Source organism: Petaurus breviceps, unplaced genomic scaffold, assembly GCF_028583685.1.
Source record: "Petaurus breviceps papuanus isolate PSGF00001 unplaced genomic scaffold, PetGlider_PUasm1.0 174, whole genome shotgun sequence".
Classification (NCBI taxonomy): domain Eukaryota; kingdom Metazoa; phylum Chordata; class Mammalia; order Diprotodontia; family Petauridae; genus Petaurus; species Petaurus breviceps.
The window spans coordinates 25,758,846-25,779,088 of record NW_027185761.1 but is presented as its reverse complement, the minus strand read 5'-3'; the positions used below and the strand labels follow the sequence as shown (position 1 = coordinate 25,779,088).

The window sequence follows — 20,243 nt, the reverse complement described above, 5'->3', positions numbered from 1 at the left end:
ACATAAATTTATGTAATCAAAGTAGAACTATACTGATGGCATATTTTTCAGTATCTCTTGTCACCCCTGAGAGTATGTTAATAAGTTAGCTAGGATGGACTGGTAAATTTTTAGTTCTATATAAAGCTGTATGCAGCAAAGTTAAAGGGGAATTATTTTTTATATATACAATACCTGTTCGCTCCTTCATTGTTTGTCTCTAATTTTGTCTTTCCAGCTTCTACAGTGTGACAGTCCACGGACAGAGTCACAGAGTCTCCTTCAACAGAGTTCTTCCCCCTACAAAGGACACCCCACTCAATCTCCAGGTTACAGTTATCGCACTGCAGCACTGAGGTCTGGAAATACCCCTTCCCACAGTTCTTCGGAATCCTCCCTTTCTTCTACGTCCTATTCCAGCCCTGCCCACTCTGCACCCACAGACTCACTGGGACTCTTTGCTGTGACACCAGGGTATTACAATAGCCAGCCACATTCTGGAAGCAGCAGTGCCCAGAAGAGGAGCTGCCCCTCTGCTGCTGCTAGTCCCCCCCTGCAAGGACCCTCAGACTCTCTCCCCTCAGACTCTGTTTCTCAGTCCAGCACAGGAACTTGGAGTTCCACATCTTTCCCCCAAAATTCTAGGTCGTTGCCATCAGATTTACGGACTATCAACCTACCCAACTCTGGACAGTCAGCTACGTTCCAGGCCTCCAGGGTATCCACAGTTTCCAATTCACAGCATTACCCACACCGTGGTAGTGGGGGAGTGCATCCATACAGACTACAGCAGCTGCAAGGATCTGGAGTAAAAACTCAGACAGGACTTTCCTAGGGATTCTGGATTTGGGCAGACTGAACTCAATAAGCCCATAGCTGCTTCCAGTGGCCTCTGGATCCTGGGCCAGGCATGTTGCTCTGGAGGGGAATGTAGGGTGCCAGAGGATTGGGTCTGGATGATGAGAACAAGACTTGTGAGCATTGTTGGCCTCTAGCCTTGGAGGAAGATGTAAATCTTGTCTAAAGTGGAGACTGTAAAGAAGTTTCTCCCTGCTGTTTAGGGTACATTGTTGAAAAGCCAATGGTGTTTCAGTTAATAACGGTTCTAAGTGCAATGACTTGTGTCAAGCCTCCATCTCCCATTGTGCCCATAACCTATAGTCACTTTGGCAGTGAGGACATCTTTCTCGATTTGAAAACAATTATGGAAAAAAAAAAATAAGGGGGAACAGAATTCACAGCCATCTGAGTAGAGTCAGATTCTCAAACACTCATGGAAGGTGGGCATTCCTCCCTTAAATGACCATTCCAATCACCAACAAATCTAGCCAAGGTTTATGAGCAGAAAACAAATACTTACTTTCTTTTATCCTAAAGTCACCAAGAAATGGGTAGTTGTGGGCGGGGGGGGGGCGGGGTGTTGAGGAAGTGTTGTGATTAAGGGATGTCTCCTCTAAAGATGAGGCTACAGCCAGCTCTGGATTATTCAGGGGTTGATTATCCATTCTCTGCTGCTGTCCACCTCTCTTCCCTTGATCCCCCTCTTAGCCATTCATCATAGTTCATTAACATCTCCTCCAGTGGGTGGAAAGAGAATTCAGATCTGATTGGCTAGTTGTGCTACTACACCACGGGTTGTAGTAAGTTTTATCAGGAAGGAGGCTGGAATTCAATATGGTTTGGGGATCATCTGAGTTTTAATTTTTCCTGTCCCCCATATCTGAGAGGATCTGCAGTTAGCTGTCACATTCAGTGCATTTGTGTAACAGGGGGTTGCTCAGTAGCACACCTCCCTGGGTGGGTACTGTGCATTTGTGATGGCAGGGCTGTCACTGCCAGCCCTTGGATTGTGTGTGGGCATCATGAATTCTTCTGGGGAGTCTTTAATGGTGGGGGCAGGGTGCCCCTGTGAGGCTGCATACAGACCCAGACACACCCAGTGCTGTTTGGGGTCGGCTCGGAAGCAACCTGGATGCCCCCACTCAGGCTCTGCGCCTGCTGCACACACCTGGGGGAGCTCTGGAGCGGCCTGCACAGGGAGCACAATCCTTAAATTCCATACAGTTGCTAGCTTGTTTCTTTCACTTGTTTACGGTAATATCTGGCGTGTTTTTATTTATCTAATTTTATATTCAGTTATAACCATAGTAGGTTTAGCTAATATACCACAGGTATAATCCCTGGTGCTGCAGTGGACCTTCTTTTCTTTTGGACAGGACAATACTGTGAGTCTCCCTCCATACTCCTCCCCACTCCCCTCCTCACCTCTCTTCCACTTTCTTTTTCTCTTCCTCTTCTCCACAACTATCATATGCACAGTCTTCTCTTTTTGTGTGTGACTGTTACAAAATTTCACTAGCTCCAAAATTGAAATCAGGTGTTTGCTCAAAAATGGGGGAGATTTTTTTTTAAATCAAAACAACAAAGTACTTCATTCCCCTACAAGAGCCCATCAGTCTGGGAGAGCATTGGGAATGAGAATCATGTTGCCTGGGATGCTGGTTTCTTTGTATATTATATAAAATGTGTGTAAATGCCTCTCCGTTTGGGCTGGGGTTTACACTCTCCTCTTCACAGTGAGCAGAGGAGAGAGTATGGTTGGCAGGCTGCCTTCAACCTGCCTGGCACATGCCGAAGCCCCAGCCACTCTGTGTGGGCAGGGTGCTGTAGAGACCAGACCTCCTGGGGGAGGGGGAGGGGGGTGGGGGGGAGAACTCTTGGAAGGGAAGAAGTGTCACTTCTTTCTCAAGTGGAGTGTTTACACCTTGCTGTAACATTTGAACTTTCACAAGAGATGTAATAATTTTTATAATAAAATACTTACCTTGATAATCAAAAAGTTAAAAGTTTACTTCTTCTCAATGTGACATACTTTAACCTGTTTATAATGATGCTGTCCTTCCTGTGCAAAAGTGAGGCTGGACCATTGAGGGAGTAACAGTTTTCCCACGAGTGGAGATAGATTTGCACTAATCAAATCTTTCTATGACCCAGGGATATACAATGATGAAATATGGGAGGGTTTGAGGTGTTAGAAGAAAATAACTGGCTCGCACAGCTATGGAACACTTGACCTAATTAGCACTCTGTTGTAAACATTCTTTCCAAAAAGATTTAATGAGTGGCTGTTCTGTCTAGGTGAGGAAGATGCCATCTCTGTCCTCTGAAGTCTTGAAATATAACTGGAGATGTAGTGGTAATAGGCATTTGGATGCCTGTTAAGTATAGCAGGAACCCTCCCAGAAAAAGTAGACTGTGGCTTCGTAAGTTGTAGGGCAGAGTTGTAAGGACCACAGAATCATTAGAACTTTAGGAAGTGTCTTCATGTTCAGAGTCTGATTTGTTTACATCTAAGTCAGTGCTCTAAGATAGGCAAAGAAATTAGTTAATAAGTAATAAGGGCTTTTGGATGTTCCAGGCACTGGAGATAAAAGTACAAAGAGTGAAACAGCCCCTTCTTGCAGTGAACATTTTAATGGGAGAGAGAAATGCATATATTAAAAAATAGCATAAATGTGATGTTCTGTATATGTGTGTGCATACATACACATTTATAACATGGCAAAAGTGATTGAATATAAGGTAATTTGGAAAGGAGAATACTAGCAGCGGGGGGAATCTGGAAAGTCTTCCTGGTGCCCTAAGCTGCCCCTTAAGGAAAGAGAGGGACTATAAAGCCAAAGTAAAGATGGAAGCATTCCAGGCCTGGGGAATAGCACAGCAAGGACCCGGGAGAGGAGAAATGGGAGTGTCATTAGCAAGGAACAAAGAGAAGGCCAGTTAGGCTGGTTTGTAGTGTGAGGGGAGAAGAACATCAATTGACACTGGAAAGGTGAGTTAAGGACAGGTTTTGTAGGGCTCTGAAAAGTAAGTAGAAGACAATCTTTTATTCTAGAGTCAATAGGAAGTCACTGGAGTTGGTTGCATAGAGAAGGGATCAGATCTCTTAATTTAAGGAAAATTATTTTGGCAGCACTGGAAGTAAGAGTTGAGGCAAGGAGACCAATTAGAAGGTTTTTGTAATCTAGGTGAATGGATGAAGGTCCTGAACCAAGGTAAATGGAGAGCAGTCATATGGAAGAGATGAGGATTTGGCAACTGAGTGGCTGTGTGGAAGGAGTCAAGGCTAATAACATAATTCCAAAGCCCAAAAAACTGGAAGGAAATAACATAATTCCAAAGCCCAAAAAACTGGAAGGACTGGGCAGAAGCAGGGAAGTTTGGAAGGGGAAAAGTTTAGGGAAAAAGAGTGAGTTGTTTTGGACTTGCTGAGTTTAAAATGTCTCCAAGACATGTAGTTCAGAGTGTCCAATAGTTGATTATACTGGACTGAAGCTCAGGTAAAAGATGGGCTGGATATATAGTACAGCTCTGAGAGTCATTTGCATAAAAGATGAATTAAACTCAGGGGGGCTGATAAGGTTACAAAGCATAGGGAGAGGAGAAAGCAGTTCAGTATAAAGCCTCAAGGGGCAACCATAGGGGCCAGGTATGGCTGGGGAGCCAGCAAAAGAGAAAGAGCAATCAGATAGAAAGCAACCCAGGAGAGCTGTCACAAAAACCTGGAAGAGGACAATGTGCTCAGCTTTGTCCAATACAACAAATAAGGTTGGGACAGGAAGTATTTTCTCCGTTTTGCTGATGAGACCCAGAGACTTGGAAGTTTCACTGCTGGTACAAAGCCGAGACTAGAAACTGGTTCTTTCTCCTAGATCATTGTTCTTTCTACTGTATTAATGAGGAATTTGATGAAACGTAGATCTGCAGACAACTAGCCAGAAGAAGAGGATTAATGGCAATGCTAATCTGGACAGCTGTAGGGAAGTTTTCATTTTCCTCCTACCAGCCCTCCTCATGCTATAGGAGCCTTCAGTGAATTCATGTTTCTAGCCACAGGCCAACGTTCTCTCTCCTTCACAACAAAACAAAAGCCTTATTTAGCCAGATCTCTGATCTAGTTGCGATTTTTTCCCATGTGTAGTATTGCCTTGGGTTTCACAACTCCTCAGATCCCCAGACGGACCATTTTTAAGCTACACTTAGCACTGGTTTTAAGCCAACCAATGGTAAGAAGATAATGTTTGTGTAAGGTAAGAAATAGTGCAAATAGGAAAGTGAGATGGGAAATCCAGAAAAAGAATGGTTAGTCAATCGTTTTGGTGTCAGATTGAAATTCATGACAGGAACCATGTCTAAAGATGACTAAATTGAAGGACAGTATTCATTTGCACCTATAAGTTGTTATATTTTCTTAGAAAGCACCCTAAATCGGGGCAGCTAGGTTTCGCAGAAAAGAACACTGGCCCTGGAATCAGGAGGACCTGAGTTCAAATTTGACCTTGGACACTTAACTCATACTAGTTGTGTGACTTTGGGCAAGTCACTTAACTCTAATTACCCTGCCTTTCCCCTCCAAAAAAAACACCACCCTAAGTCACATCTCACGTTCAAACAACTTTAGTTTTGAAATTTTCACAAGTCTGAATATGCTGACACCACCTAGAGATATTCTAAAACTCCATTTGCAGCCTATAATCTCAAAGAGAAATTCTTAATCCGGGGTCCATAAACTTGGCTTTTTTTTTTTAACTTGGCCTCTTTTTAAAAAAAAAATACATTGATAATTTTTGTCCAGTCATTTTTCAGTTGTGTCCAACGCTGTGACCCTATTTGGGATTTTTTGGCAAAGGTACTGGAGTGGTTTGCCATTTCCTTCTCCAGCTCATTTTACAGTTGAGGAAGCTGAAGGAAACAATGTTACATGACTTGCACAGGGTCACACAATAAGTATCTGAGGCAAGATTTGAACTTAGGAAAATTAGTCTTCCTGGAGTAGCTCTATCCACTGGCCCCACCTAGTTACTCTATGTGGATTATTCAATCACTTTTTTTTTTAATCATATCTGACTCTTCATGACCCCATTTGGCATTTTCTTGGCTGGAGTGGTTTGCCATTTCCTTCTCCAGCTCATTTTACAGTTGAGGAAGCTGAGGGAAACAATGTTACATGACTTGCACAGGGTCACACAGCTGGGAAGTGTCTGAGGCTGGTTTTGAACTCAAGACGTCTTCCTGGCTCCAGGCGCAGTACTCTCTCTACTATGCTACCTAGCTGCCTATATTGATAATTATTTCAATTTAGTTTCCTTTGTAATCCATAATTCTGAGAAGGGGTCCATAGACACCCCAGACTATTCAAGAGATCCATGACAAAAAGGAAAAAGAAAAAAAAAAACCTGAAGAATCCCTGTGCTAGAGGGCAAGGAACTTAGCAATATCCTGTCCCAAACTCAAAATCTCAACCCAGCACTTTTATTTTGACAGTCCAAAGTCATCTCTATTGAGTAGCTCTCTAAATAGAAAGCCCTGCCCAAATGACATGACTGTGTTTGCTTGTTTTGTTTTTTCCATCAACCTAGATGGAGTGAAGCCTCCGTAACCTTTAATCCTGCCATCAGAATTCATCCTGATCTACTACAGAGACAAAGGAGCAGGAGAACCTGGTTGGACCTGGGAGCGTGTTTCTATCTATTCATCTATATATACATGCCAGAGTAGAATACTTCCTGGGATTACCCTAGCAAGATCACCATGGCAACGGAAAGACATTACTGCATCCTGGATTGACTTCCTAGAATGACAACAGAAAAACACCTGTATGATCCTATAGCCACTTTGTAGGTGGCTAAGTACTTTTGTATCCGTTGTCTCATTTGATATTTAAGAATCCTGTGCAATGAGCATTTTCCCCATTTTACAGATGAGGATAATGAAACTGAGAGATCGTGCCTTGGGATTTCCAATCATCCTTTTGAACCATTAAACATTAGAGCTGGAAGGAACCCCACAACCATCTAATCCAACTCCCTTGTTTCACATTAAAGTTAACTGAGACCCAGAGATATCTACTTGCCTGTGGCACATAGCTTCTTTAGAGTGGCAAAGACAAAATTCCAACCCAAACTGAGGCAGTGGAAAGAATGATGGGTTTGGAATTTGGACATGACTGACTTCTTGGCCTCAGTTCTCTCATCTATAAAATGAGGGAGTCTCTAAGGTCCAAAACACCTTTGAGCTCAAAATCGATGAGCCTGCAATTTGAGAATCCAAGACTACAACTCTTCATTAAGCTATTTCCTCCCACAAAATAAATATGCTCTGAGCCCAAGCCTAGGCCTTTCTGGTTTTAGCTACAGGGACTTTTTTCTGCTGTTTGAATTTGATTTGCAAAATTATAATACGGGGGAAAGGAGGCAGCACAGTGGATAGAGCACCTATCCTGGAGTCAGGAGGACCTCGGTTCAATCCAGCCTCAGACACTTAATAGCTGTGTGACTCTGGGCAAGTCACCCAACCCTGATTGCCTAAAACAAGTAAGGGGTATTTAAGGGAGAAAACCATAAGCTAACCCTCAACATCTAAGACTCAAGAAATAGTTTTTAGAAAAGTATAATTATTCAAAGGCTTGGAAACATAACCAGTAGAGTGAACAGGATATAGTTATAATAAAGGTGTTAGGAGATGTGGGTTCAAATTCCAGCTCTTCTACTTAATGCTTATGTGACCTTGGACAAGTCATTGTCTTACTCTGGGCCTCAATTTCCTTTACCTAACTAGATGTCCCCCAAGATCTCCTCCAACTCTGAATCCTATTTTCCTAGGACCTCTTAATCCTGTGCTTGACTAATCAGGTCAGGATTTGGCCCAACAGTACTTACACTAGCCTCTTGAACTTTTTCACAAGCCAAAGGTCCAAAATTTTTTCTTCCAGCAGTGGACAAATGGGAAATACTCCAAATACAGATACAATAACCATGGCAATATTGGGATCTGATGGCAACAGGGTCAAGTCAAACTGCCCCATGCATCCGCAGCCTTGCAAGCAATAGCAACATGTTTCCCAAAGTACGGCAACAGCAACTGGAATCGTAGCTGAAAATGTGCTCTGGATTTAGTCAGATAATATGTGTTCAAATTCCACATCTGCTACTTATAACCAGAATAATTTTGAGCAAGTTCCTTCTTTCTGTACTTCAGTCTCTTATCTCTGAAGTGAACATAATAAGATCTACACTAACTTGTCTTAGACATGACAGTTGATTTTTTTTTCTTTCTATAACTCACAAGTTGGTCACATTCAAATCAACACAAAAGAATAGAAAAAGATCATAACCATTATTTGCCGTTTGGAGGGATTTTTTTTAATGCGTCAATTAACAAAACTGCCATTTATTTCCATGTTCCCTTTGTGAACTCCCTGTGCTTTTCCAAATGCTGTCCCCATTCTATGATTGTTTATATACCTGTCTCTAGTGTGTGTATATTATCATCCTGATGCTAATTCCTTCAGTTCACATTGTTTCTTTTAAGTCTTAATATGTTTCATTGTTTTCTCCATATTTTGGGGTCAAAAGAATATTGAGGGAGGGGGGAACCCGTCCATTTCATTCATGTTATTAACTGACTTCGTATAAATTCCATTTGCCAATGCAAATTGGAAATTAAGCCCCTTAATGCTTTAGGCAACTCTCTAAGACTAATTTGAAGAGAAGGTAGAATTTGCATTGGTAGAGGGAATTTCCTTTGTAGAGCTCCCTATACCAATAAAGTCATAAAAGTCAATAAAGCTATCATTTCCATCTATAACTTATAGAATGTCACTGAGAGGGTAAGGGTCATGCCCAAGACCACACAGTCTGTATGTCAGAGACAAGACTTTAACTCAGATCTTTCTTACTCATAGGATGATAGATGTAGAACTAACAGGGACCTCAGAGTTCATCTAATCTTGCCCCTTCATTTTATAGATAAGGAAATGTAGACCCAGGGAGGTCAAAGGACTCATCTAACATCACACAGATAGCAAGCATCAGAAGTGGGATTTGAACTCAGGTCCAGTAAGTGCATAGTAGGTACTCTCTCCACTCCACCATATAAGGCCAACCCTCTATCCATTATGTCACACTCTCTTGTAATTTTATTTTTTTTTGCTTTTTGGAGGTCAATTGGGTTAAGTGACTTGCCCAAGGTCACACAGCTATTTTTTGAGTTAAGTGTCTGAGGCTGGATTTGACCTCAGGTTCTCCTGACTCCAGGGCCGGTGCTCTATTTACTGCTCCACCTAGCCGCCCCTCTTGTAATTTCTTAAGGCACAAATATATAATATCCAACTATATTCATATGCCACGGATGATTCAAGTTAACTTAGTGTCATTAGATAAAATGATTGTTTCCAGTTTTTTTCATATAGCAAATATTTGCCTCAGAGTATTTCTGCATAGTTAGGTCTCTCTTCTGTCAATAACTTCCTTAGGGAATTGTGCTAGAAGCAGGATCACTGAGTCAAGATCAGTAATAGCTTTGTGACTTACTGCATAATGAAAAGGTAGATTTTTGCCAACACAGATTTAGAGATGGCCAGGCACTGGGGTAGGCTACTATACAAAGGGAAAGTACTGTGAGCACCCGAGAAAACCCACCAGGAATGCCATTCCATGGCCTACTGGATTGTCTGGGAGCTAGGAGTTGAATCAGAGTAAGCAGTCAGAACTGGTGATATAAATTCCTTTATTGAACACCATTCCACCTGCACTGAAGCTAAAATTCAGCATCGAAGGGGCTCCAGGACCAAAACTGAGGTTGCCATGTCTAACAATGAAGAGTGAAGATACACTCAAACTATGCTGACTGATGAAGTATTCACAAGACCAAGCTAGGCTAACAACAGATGTCACAGGACCCTCACCAGCACCACCACTGGGGACAAAGCTTCCAGCTGTTTGGGGACTGGAGCTCCCCCTTCCCACCCCCGCTTCACCTGGCAGGAACCCCAGACCAGAAGGGAGGGTGGCAACTGAGGGAGGGCCAACTTGGTTGAGATATTGAATGGACATGGCTTTTGTAGAAAGGACATTCCTATCTTCACTTCCCCAAATTTCACGCCAGTCCCATCTGAAGGAGGGCACTGCTCTGCAGAGGTTTGTTGAGCTCTGATAGACCACCAACATCATCCATCCTTCCTCTATTAACATGAAAACCTAAACCCTTCACCCTCTCTGGTTTCCCACTATCACCAGGTCATGAATCCCAATAGGTGACCTCTGAGGAGTTTTCAAGGCTCTGCCTGAAACCTATAATCTGTCATCCCCCTCATTGAGTAGCCTTTTCCACTGGGTCTCCAAAAGATGAAATTTTCCTCCACTAAAGTCAGTCCCTCTAAGAATTCCCAACTCAGAGTAAATAGGTATGACCTTGACTTGGTAAACCTTACCTAGACATGTCTGAAAGACTGGGTAGCTTCCTGGGTTATGGGTGTGGTTGCCACTTCCTGTTCCCAGAGTCTTTCTGAGCCAGGGTAGGGGAGTGGGGGAAAGTTTGGGTGCCTCTGCTCAGGACAGGAATTCTTAACCTTTATTGTGCCATGGACCCCTTTGCCAGTCTGCTGAAGCCTGTGTAATCCTCAGAATCATGTTTTCAAATATCAAAGGAAATGCTTAATTTCAGCTAGAGGTTAGTGCAAGTAAAGATACATTTTTTCCAGTCCATATTCATCAGACCCCCTGAAATTTATCTGTGAATCCAAGGACCCCGAATTAAGAACCTCTGGCTTAGGTTGGCTTTAATGGACCCATCCCAATCAGAAGTGAGAGGCTTCCAGGGTTGGATCTGGAGACAATTCCAAACACTCATTCAGATATGGCTGCCACCCTGTACTGCTCAGGTGCCTAGAAGACTACTGAAAAAGATGCATTACCATCCGTATTGATGCTGCACCTAAGGACAGTTGACTTTTCATCTGATTTACAGCTGAAACTTCCAATATGTGGTCCCCCTCTATTAGAATGTGAACTTCTTAAGAGTAGGACTGTCTTGATTTTCTCTTTCTGTCACCAGTATTTAGCACAATGCTTTGCCCAAATTAAACAATTAATAAATACTTTTTTATTCGTCCATTCATTGGAGCCCAAGATCCAGCTGTCCCTTTAGCCTTCCTAAGTCTAGACACTGGACAGAGTTCCCTTCTGCTCCAATCCCCTCACTCCCCTAGGAATGAATCAGCCCAAGCAAGTCTACCCCTTCCTCCTCCAGTACTCCAACAAATTCTTTGATGCTTATGGGCTGCCAAGGAAGAGGGACCTGGGTGAGCTTCAGCCCCACTTACATAATGCTGGCCAAAGCACCAAGTGTCTGATCCAGCTGGGTGATCCTGAAAGCATCAGATAGATGTCTGAAAAACTTCTGGGCCAGTCCCCTGGGCTATGTCTTATTGCAGTGTTCCATGACAGCCTAATGTCCCTCAGGCTCCCCTGCCCTCCAACCCATTCCCAAGGCCACTCAGTCTGCTCATGTCTCCCTGGGGAGCAGCCCTGGGCTACAACTTCAGAGAGGCTGTACTATCGTTATTTCTTTCCCTGCAGCTCTGTCTCCAGGGAATCCAAGTTCCCTTCCTCTTCTCCACAGGCTCAGCTTTGTCAGAATAGGAGATCTGTCCTCTGATGAAGCCTACCGGGCCCCCTTACTCCCTACTCTCTCAGCAAAAGGAAATAGCCCTAACTCAGTTCCGTGCCCACCTACTCCAGCCTGTTAGGATTGGATTTCCCTGTCCCAGAGTGTTTGGAGAGGAGAGACCCAGGGAAGCATAACTATGGTTTCCGGGGAGGTGGACACTCCATATGCCACCACATCCCCGAGCATAGACCAGGCTCAGACAAGTAATTCCACCCTGACTAATTGGGGTGTACAGGGGGCCTTACATCCTCATTCTTCATTTGCAACATTGGAATTTTTCAACGCCTTGGGTGTAGGCTTTCTTCTCCTCACAGTAAGCCACTTTCCCCATCCTTACCTCCATCTCTTCATATCTGTCAGTATCCTTCCCCATATGATGCCCCCTCCCTTCCTCCCCATCCAACTCCCTGTCCCTCTCTCCTATCCATCCCTATCTCCCTTTCCTTCCCCCTCCCTCCACATCTCAGTCTCCTTCCATATTGCTCTCTCCATGTTTCCCTTTCTTCCCATTGCCTCCCTCTTCCTGTCTCTGTCTCCCTCTTCCACTCCCCAAATAAGTTTTCCCTCTTTCTCATCCGTTTCCCTTTTATCCTCTTCCTATTTCATTCTCTCTCCCTCTGTCCTTGCTTCCCTCACCATCTCTTCCAATTTCCCTCCCCATGTTCCCCTTCCTACCTAAGCCTCCCTGTTTCCAACTGTTTCCCTTTCCCACTGTCCCTCTCCCTCCCAATGTTTCCTCTCCATCTTTCCCCATTTTTGTTTGTCTCCCTCCTCATGTTGGTCTCTCCATCTCTGTCTCCTGTTTCTTCATCTCCATTTTCCTCTCTCCCCATCTGTCTTGGTATCCATCTCCCCATCTCTGTTTCCCAGTTTTCTTTTTTAAAAACATATTTGCTTCCCCATTTTCTCCCCATCTGTCTCCCTTTCTCTCTCCCTGCCTATCTTCCTCTCCTCTCCCCATCTGTCTCCCTCTTCTGTCTCTTTCCTTCTTGCTCTCCAGCTGTCTCCCCCTCCATTCTCCCCATCTGTCTCTCCCTATTCCTCTCTCCAAATCTCTGCATCCCTCTCTCCTGAACTTCTTCCTTACTCTCCATGTCTTCTCTCTATATATTTCCTTTTGTTTCTCTCCATCTCTGCCTCCCCACCTGTCTCTTTCCCCTTCCCTCATAATCTTGCTCCCTCTCTCCCTGTCTTTGTTTCCTTCTCCTTCTCTCCCCAGCTCTATGTCCCTTTCCTTCTCTCTCCCCACCTGTTGCCTTTTCTCACTCTCCAGCCTCTTTTCCTTCTTTCTCTCCAAATCTCTCTCTCTCTCTAATCTCTGTACTCTCCTTCCCTTCCCATCTCTCCCTCTCCAGATGTGCCTTCCTATCCCTTTCTTCTGTCTTTGTCTCCTCTTCCTTTCCATAGCTCAGTAAGCTTTTCCTTTTCTCCATCGGTCTCCCTTTGCCTCTGTTCATTTCTGCTTCTCTTTCCCTCTTACCCATCTCTTTCCAAATACCTCTTTCCCTCTATGCCCCTGTTTTCCTCTACCTCACTCCCTCAGCCTTTCTCCTCTCTGTCTCTTTCTTTCTTTCTCCAAATTTATGTCCCTCTCCCTCCCTCCCCCATCCCCATCCCGAACCTCCCATTCTTTCCCCCCATAGGTATCCCTCTCTCTTTCTCCTTCATTTCCCTCTTTGTAGCCTTTGTGCTCCCTAGGTCTCTTCCCTCCATCATCTCTCTCTCTTCATTTTACTACTGTTATCTGCCTTTCCCTCACTCTGGAGCCTTCTCCTGTTGAACTTTGGTGTGTATGTTCAAAGAACTCATTTTCATACCACTCCCATCCCCAGATGAGTCTGTCCTCACCTTTGGGATGTAGGCTGTGGCATCCTGTCATTTCACTGGATCATGGGATCAGCATGCCCCCTCTCACTCTAACTGTATTGTAGCATTGCTGTGTGATTTGGGTTGAGTTTTGTTTTTTTTATGAAGTTCTTTGAGGGGGGGAAGGGAAGGAGTCAGAAGGGAGCACAGTGCTGGGGCCAGAGTGGAGGTGTATGAATGGAATGATTCCCCTGGGTGAGGAAAGAAAGAAAAGGATCTGAAAAGGTCTAGGACCTCTGAGAATCCACCCCTATCCCAAACCATCCAGGACCTAGCCTCCTAGCTCTAGAAAGTGGGTGGGGCTTGGATGTATGGAAGCAGGAGCTCTGTCTTTTCCTGTAGGGTAGGGGATAAGCAAAGGTTCTAATCCACTTTGAGGGGCTATTTTGAGAGATCTTCATAATCCAATCTAAATCCATGGGCATGAGCAATGGGACAGAGAATGAATGGGGACACCCACTCTTTTGGAGAGGGATGGGGAAAAAGTTGAAAGAAGGGTTTCAAACCCCACTGAGGTCCCCAAGGCTAGTGGCTCTGTTCCTACAATTCAGTGGACCCCATGAACTTCCCCTGGTGCCCCTCATTCCATCTCTCCACTCTGGAAAGAAAGGCAGAGGGTGGGTGGATGGGGGAAGGAGATAAGGCAAGAAGCCCATTCTCTCTCTGACTACCTACAGCCCACATTACACACACACACACACACACACACACACACACACACATTCACCTGTTCCCTTGGCCCCATTTACAGCCCCATTAAGTTTCCAAAACAATGGGCTTAAAGCATGAAGTGGTGGTGGAGTCCCCTGGTTGGAGGGGGGAACAGTGCAGAGAGAAGATGGGGACACGGTGGAACAGAGTTGGGGGGGGGGATGGATGGGGAGTACCCTGTTTGGAGGTGAGCTGCAAGTTCAAGTTGCACATAAAAGTATCAAAGAAACAGGACAGTTTCTGCCACTGGCAGATGGAGGAGAGGAATGTTGTCTCTGGGCCCCTCTTCCACTCTCCCTCCCCCATCCCCGCCAACAAAAGAACTGAGAATTCTGTGCTGTACAAAACGGGCCCAGACCAGGGGGCAGGTGAGGGGCATTGAGGCTGGGCCCAGTCTGTGGAGCAGTCCTCCTGAGCCAGGTCAGCAGGAGATTGGAGCCCAATCCAGAATGAAAGCAGCCCCCTCCCCCCTGCCCAGGTCCAGTAGTCACTCCTGTTCAGCATGAAAGGGCAAGAAAGGGGAACATGGGGAGATGGAGGAAAAGCTGTCCAGGACCTTTCCCCAGCATCTCTGTATCTTGGCAGTTAATCCAGGTGATCTTTTTGTCTTGACATAAAACTGCAGTTGTCTGGACCCCAGTGAAAGCGGTGGGGTCAGTGGCCAGTGGGATGTTGGGTGAAGAGAGGAGGGGGTGAATGACCCCAGGACTCCATGATCCCTCCCTCCAGGCAGGTCATCTTCATCTTAGGTGAGCTGGCTGGGGAGAGCAGGGTCTCGGGGAGGCCGCCCGAGGGAGGTTGGCAGCATCTGAGGCTTCGAGGTGCACGTCACTGAACCGTCGTTGGCCGAAAAAGGCGGGAAAGAGTCCAGTCCGGGGCCTCCAGAGAGGGCGAGGCCCAGTGGCAGCATCTCTGTTATGTTCTGGGAGGGGTTGGAGGGGGGCCAGGACAGAGGGAGTCAGCACCAGGCGGGGCAGCCCCCAGACTGAGAACTGAGCCTGCAGTTGTGGGTGGGGACCCTAGAGGGCCAGTGCCAGGAAGGGAGAGGGAAGGGTGACCCCAGAAGGATAGAGGGGTTTCCCCTATGATCTGGAACCAAAAGATTTGGTCACTGAGTCACCATTGGTGATTGCAAATTTCGTGGCCTGGGAGTAGGCCTAATATGGCCCTGATGCCTTCAGTGAAGATAGAGGGGACATGGAGAAAAGAAACCCAGAAAGACTCAGGGGCAGTCTGGTTCTCTTTACAACGTCCAGTGTCATTGGAAACCAGAGCCCAGGCCTTCCCTGGGTCCAGAGGGAAAGGCCTGCATGAGGTCAGGAAGCCACCCCCATCTGCTCCCTTGGCCAGGACTAGAGATTGGGAGGTAGGCAGGGGAAGGCAGGAGGGCAGCCCTATTGTGAGAGTAGTCTGATGTCAGGGTCTGCCCCAGGGGTTCAAATGGAGGGATGGGGAAGGGAGGTTTGGACAAGTTGAGCTCATATCATTTTCTGGCTTGAGATCCTGCCCTTCAGGGTCCCTGTGAGTGAGAAACTGGACAGGGGAGGACCCCCCACCCTGGGACCTCCCCACCAGGCCGTAACACAGAACTTACCGCAGAGCCAACAAAATCTGCAAGGTAGGGGGATCAGGATGGGGCCAGGAAAGAGAAAAGAAGGCAGAGAAACAGACAGACAGAAAGACAAAGAGAGAGTTAGATAATGACCTCCTGAGCCCCATCCCAGTCCTGCCTCTCAGATGAGAACAGACATTCAGTCACTATGTGTGGAAGGTAAGCCAGTGGGGGAGAAGGGCCTGAACCAGAAACCTGAAGAATAACCCTCTTTTAACCTGTCCCAACCTTTGCCTCTCAGAATGGGTGCCGGAATTTCCTCCTGTGAAGGATTAGTCCCTAATCTTGTCTCTCAGACTGGTAGCAGAGGTTCACTGATTGCCCTCAAACGTCATCGAGATTGGTACTCTCATTGTACAGATGAGGAAACTGAAGCCTGAATTGGTAAAGTAACCCACTCAAGATCACACAGTTTGCTAAGGAGCTGCTCCAGCAATTAAATCAAGGCCTTTCGCTTCCCTATCCAGGAGTCTCTACTGCATCAGTCTGGTGAGGAAAACGGGAAATGAAGACAGCTCTGTCACATTCCCCAACGGTTCTGGCCGGTGTAGGTCCCCAGGGCCTGTTTGGCTGGTCTCCCCTTGAGGCCAGAGCCCCTTTACATAAGCTCAAGGGACCCTTCTCTAAATTCCCAGGACTGGTTTTGGCCCTGAACATGCACTTCAGGGGTAAATGCCAGAGGAAGTCATTATTCCTTCTCTTCTAAACCATCCCCAAGGAGGGCTATTCCTAGTGACCTCCCCCTTCAACCCAGATGTGTGCTGGAGCCAGCATCCAATGGACAGGTCAATGTCGAATCTTTAGTGTAAGCATTTAAACCTAAGAAACCAGGGAGCACCACAAATCAGGGTTTGATTTATTGTTTTGTTGCTTGTCTGGACTTAGGAAAGTGATAGAGAAAATAATGATGCAGATTAAACATAAAAGTGTGTGATATGTACAGGGTTTTTTCCCCCTATAGATCTGGTTGTTTAAGAGCTGGTTGTTAAACACTTACAAGCACACCCCTGCCTCAACCGTTATCATCCAAAAGGAGTATTCGGTACAGAAGATGGAGATTGCATAGTCTTACCCTGCACAGTCCAGAGAAAACATCTAAGCGCACTAATATTCATGAGGGGATGTCATTTTATAGAAATAGTGACATGAACAGAAACAGGTTTGAGTAACTGTACACAGTTTTTCTTCATGTTACAGAAGAGACATCTTTGGAATTTCATTTATTTGATGATAAAAGATTATTTTGGAAAAAAAAATCTGACTTTTGTTATATAGTATATTTAATAAACCTTCCCTACTCCTCCAAAAGAAAAAAAAAACAGTTGGGGAGGATTCTGAGAAGAGGCTTGGGTGGAGCTCAGGGGAGAGGAAGAATGAATGGTGAGGTCTGTGCTGAATCAGTAGCTAATTAACTGGGTTACTTGAATAATTTCTCCCCTCTGGGCTTCAGTACTCCATCCATAAAACGAGGGCTTTGGATTCACTCAAAGGTCCCTCTCAACCCTGACGATCTATGTTCTATGCTCCAAGGCTCAGCAGGTATAATTCACTCCATTCCAAAAGCAAATCTATTTTTTTTCCTTATCTAAGGTTTTGGATTGAGCATGGCCCTCCTGCCTTGTTAGTTCAAAGAATCGAGAATCAGCTTAGTGGAGTTCTTGATGATGCCTCATGATTTCAAGTTGGTTAGGAGCAGGGTGGGTGGGTGGAGGATCTAGGGGCTGTTGAAGCTGTGTGGGTTGAGTGGATCACTGAGGAAAAGCAGCTTGGGTCAGAGGGGAAAGTGAGCCCAAGGACAAAACTAGCTATAGATCAGGAGGAGGAGAGAGCTCCAAGAGGGAACACCTGAACATTTCTATGGCTGACTTGTGGGAGAGACCAGAGCAGCTAAGCTCTTGGAGGCCAGGAGTGAGGAGGAAGAAGATGTGCCTCATGGGGCCAGGACAGGTAAGATGGTAAAAGAGTCCATACAAAGGATAAGTTTAGTTCAGCCATTAGACCTCAGCTGCCAGGCAAAGAACTCTCAGGTGTGGGTGACTAGGATTGTGCGCTTATCCTGAAAGATGGCCCCAACCAGATGGTCCTGGGGTAGAATGAGACAGTCCCTACAGACCTCATCTGAGAAATCCCATGATAGTAATAGCTTCCATTTCTTCTGGCATTCAGGTTTATCAAACTCTTTAATTCCATACATCATGTCATTTGACAGCCAACATTGAAGAAGCCTCATGCTGTGGATAGAGTGATGGTCTCAGTCAGAAAGACCTGGGTTCAAGTCTTACCTCTGACAAATAGACTGTGTGACCTTAAGAAAGTCCCTTCCCAGACTCCCAGTGTCCCCATACGCATCCAGAGGATTCTGGGTCACAGAGGTGTTCTAGTTGCTTTGGGAGGGGGAGCTCTTTCCCATCAAGCTCCCTGCTCTGATGAAATCACTAAAACCACTCATTTGAGCCTGTGACATAAGTAGTGCAAATGTTTATTATTCCCTGTTTTGCAGATGAGGAAGCAGGCCCAGAGAACAGCAGCATTGGTCCAATGGAAAAAGAGGTGTGTTCGATGTCAGAGGACCTGTGTTCGAATCTTAACTTGGCCACTGCATAATGTTGGGCAAATCATTCCTCTGTATGTGTGCATTTTTTTATTTGCAAAATGAAGGGGTTGGACTGAATGACTTCTGAGGTCCCTTCCAGATAGCCTGTGAAGTGACTATCACCACAGGCAGTGGGACAATCCAGGATCCCAACTTAGGTCTTCTGACTCACAAATCAAGGTGGTAAAAGGCTTACAGTCTGGCCTCTTGATCAGACCCTCAGGACATTGCTTCTATGCCCCCCTCAGACAGGTGCTCAGAGCGGAGATGGTTACAGCATACAAATGATCCAAGGCTCCCCTGGTTCTACCTCTCTCAGGCTGAGGGAGACATATTTTTTTCCTCTCTAAATTGAATCTCTGGGCTGGCAGACAGGCCCCCCAAGAAGGGCCTGCTCAAGTATGTTCCCTGCCCCCCAACCGCCTGTACCCTGCCCCTTCTCCTATGAGCTCTCCTCAGAATTCAGAGCTCTGAGGAGCGCTCATGGAGTACGGAGAAGCCCTTCTGTCTTAGCAGGAACTTGGCCAATGCAGAGCGCACCAAGCCATCCGTCCTCCCCACTCACCTTTGCTCTCTGTCTTGAGTTCGTCCTGCAGTAAGTCGTTTTGCCGGTTACCCAGCACAAAGGCGAGGAAGGAGAGGATGAGGGCATTGAGGATACCAATGATGGCCAGAATGTATGCCCAGCGCACAGAGCAGTCCCCCAGAGAATACTTCCCTGTCTTCTGCCCACACATATCCCGGATGGTCTCCGCATCCCAGCCATCGGGGAAGATCATACAGCCCAGGACCAGGCAGAGAGCTGGAGGGAAGGGAGGACCAGATCCCGGAGGCAGCCAGGGAGGAGGGAGAAAAGAGATTCATTACCTCTGCTACTCACAAAGGCCATATTCCCCTGAGTTTGGGGGATATTCTCTCCAAACTATGGAGGCATGACTCCATCCAGTTGACAGAAGTGGTTATTCAGCGCGCTGCCTTTCCTAGTGCTTTTTTCTACTTATCCTTGGTGTATCTTGTACATACCTTTTTATTTACATGTCTTCTCCCTCTAGTATATGAACTCCTTGATGGCAGGGACCATGCTTTTGTCCTTTTTGTGTGTCCCCAGACCCTAGCCCATTATCTGGAATGTAGTTAGCACTTAACAGATGTTTGTTAACCGACTTCTAGGAGCAGAAACCTCCAAAGTCTTTTTTATTGCCTCACTTCACCTTATTTAAATGACTCTTGGAATCTCCTTTTCCTTGAAATTGTTCTGGATTGACCTGAGAAAAACTGACAACCTGCCATCACCCCAGATTGTGGAACTCTTCCCTCCCCTCTCTTCTCTACCGCACACTTGACCTTAGTCAGCTCCTTGTCCTGAAAGGTACTTAAGAGATTTGAAACCTGCTTGCCTGTGTACTCGTAGCCCCTGGTTTCCTGTTTCTGTCCTTTTGACTCTGTCCCTACTGTCTTAGAATGGATGCTCCCCAAAATCAAGGGCCCTTCACAAATACTTTGGGGAATGAGGATGAAGATGATGGGGGTGGGGAAAAGTAGGAGGAGAAGGAAAAGGAGCAGGAAGAAGATAGTTTTGATTCTGGCCAGTACCAAGGATAGCTCTCCTGGTCTCCAAGGTTTATGGAGACAGTCAGCGGGGCTTCGTCTCCAATACTGGGCTCCTTTCTATAAGGCAGCCTATGGACTCACCCCACTCCCCGCTGGCCTCTCAGAACTCATTACCCCATCTGGAACACTCACATCCATCAAATGCATCTCTGGTCATCTGGAGGTAAGGGAGATAAAGTGGAGACGCCCCCAAACTCAGGCTCACTTTAAGGTTGCCTCTCATTATCCCCAACCTACAAAACTACTTTCCCTATACTTACCCCAGGGGTCTTCAGCCTAATAAGAATACCAAAAAGTCCACTTAGTTACATCCCCCCTGCCCCACCCCTGGTATCCTCTCTAGGCCCATGACATCCCTTGAGA

The 20,243-nt window shown here is 45.8% G+C and overlaps 2 protein-coding genes across 18 annotated transcripts in view; one reads left to right on the top strand and one right to left on the bottom strand.

The window, feature by feature from the left end:
- SETD5 (SET domain containing 5) overlaps positions 1-2,825 on the top strand; it is a 73,793-nt gene extending 70,968 nt beyond the window's left edge. For 16 of the 17 annotated variants that reach the window (XM_069084021.1, XM_069084011.1, XM_069084014.1 and 13 more), the window contains one exon: positions 218-2,429. In XM_069084021.1, the coding sequence (XP_068940122.1) occupies positions 218-814 (597 nt within the window). In that variant the 3' untranslated portion in view covers positions 815-2,429. Of the gene's footprint in view, positions 1-217; positions 2,430-2,691 lie in introns of those variants that run through there. The other variant, XM_069084026.1, reaches the window with a different exon arrangement.
- An 8,072-nt stretch (positions 2,826-10,897) lies between these two features.
- The window catches only part of LHFPL4 (LHFPL tetraspan subfamily member 4), a 32,506-nt gene continuing 23,160 nt past the window's right edge, over positions 10,898-20,243 (bottom strand). Inside the window, exons 2-4 of the mRNA XM_069084008.1 lie at positions 18,835-19,071; positions 15,659-15,675; positions 10,898-14,986 (exon numbers count right to left, since the gene is read on the bottom strand). Coding sequence (XP_068940109.1) covers positions 14,810-14,986; positions 15,659-15,675; positions 18,835-19,071 — 431 coding nt within the window. The 3' untranslated portion in view covers positions 10,898-14,809. The remainder of the gene's footprint in view (positions 14,987-15,658; positions 15,676-18,834; positions 19,072-20,243) is intronic.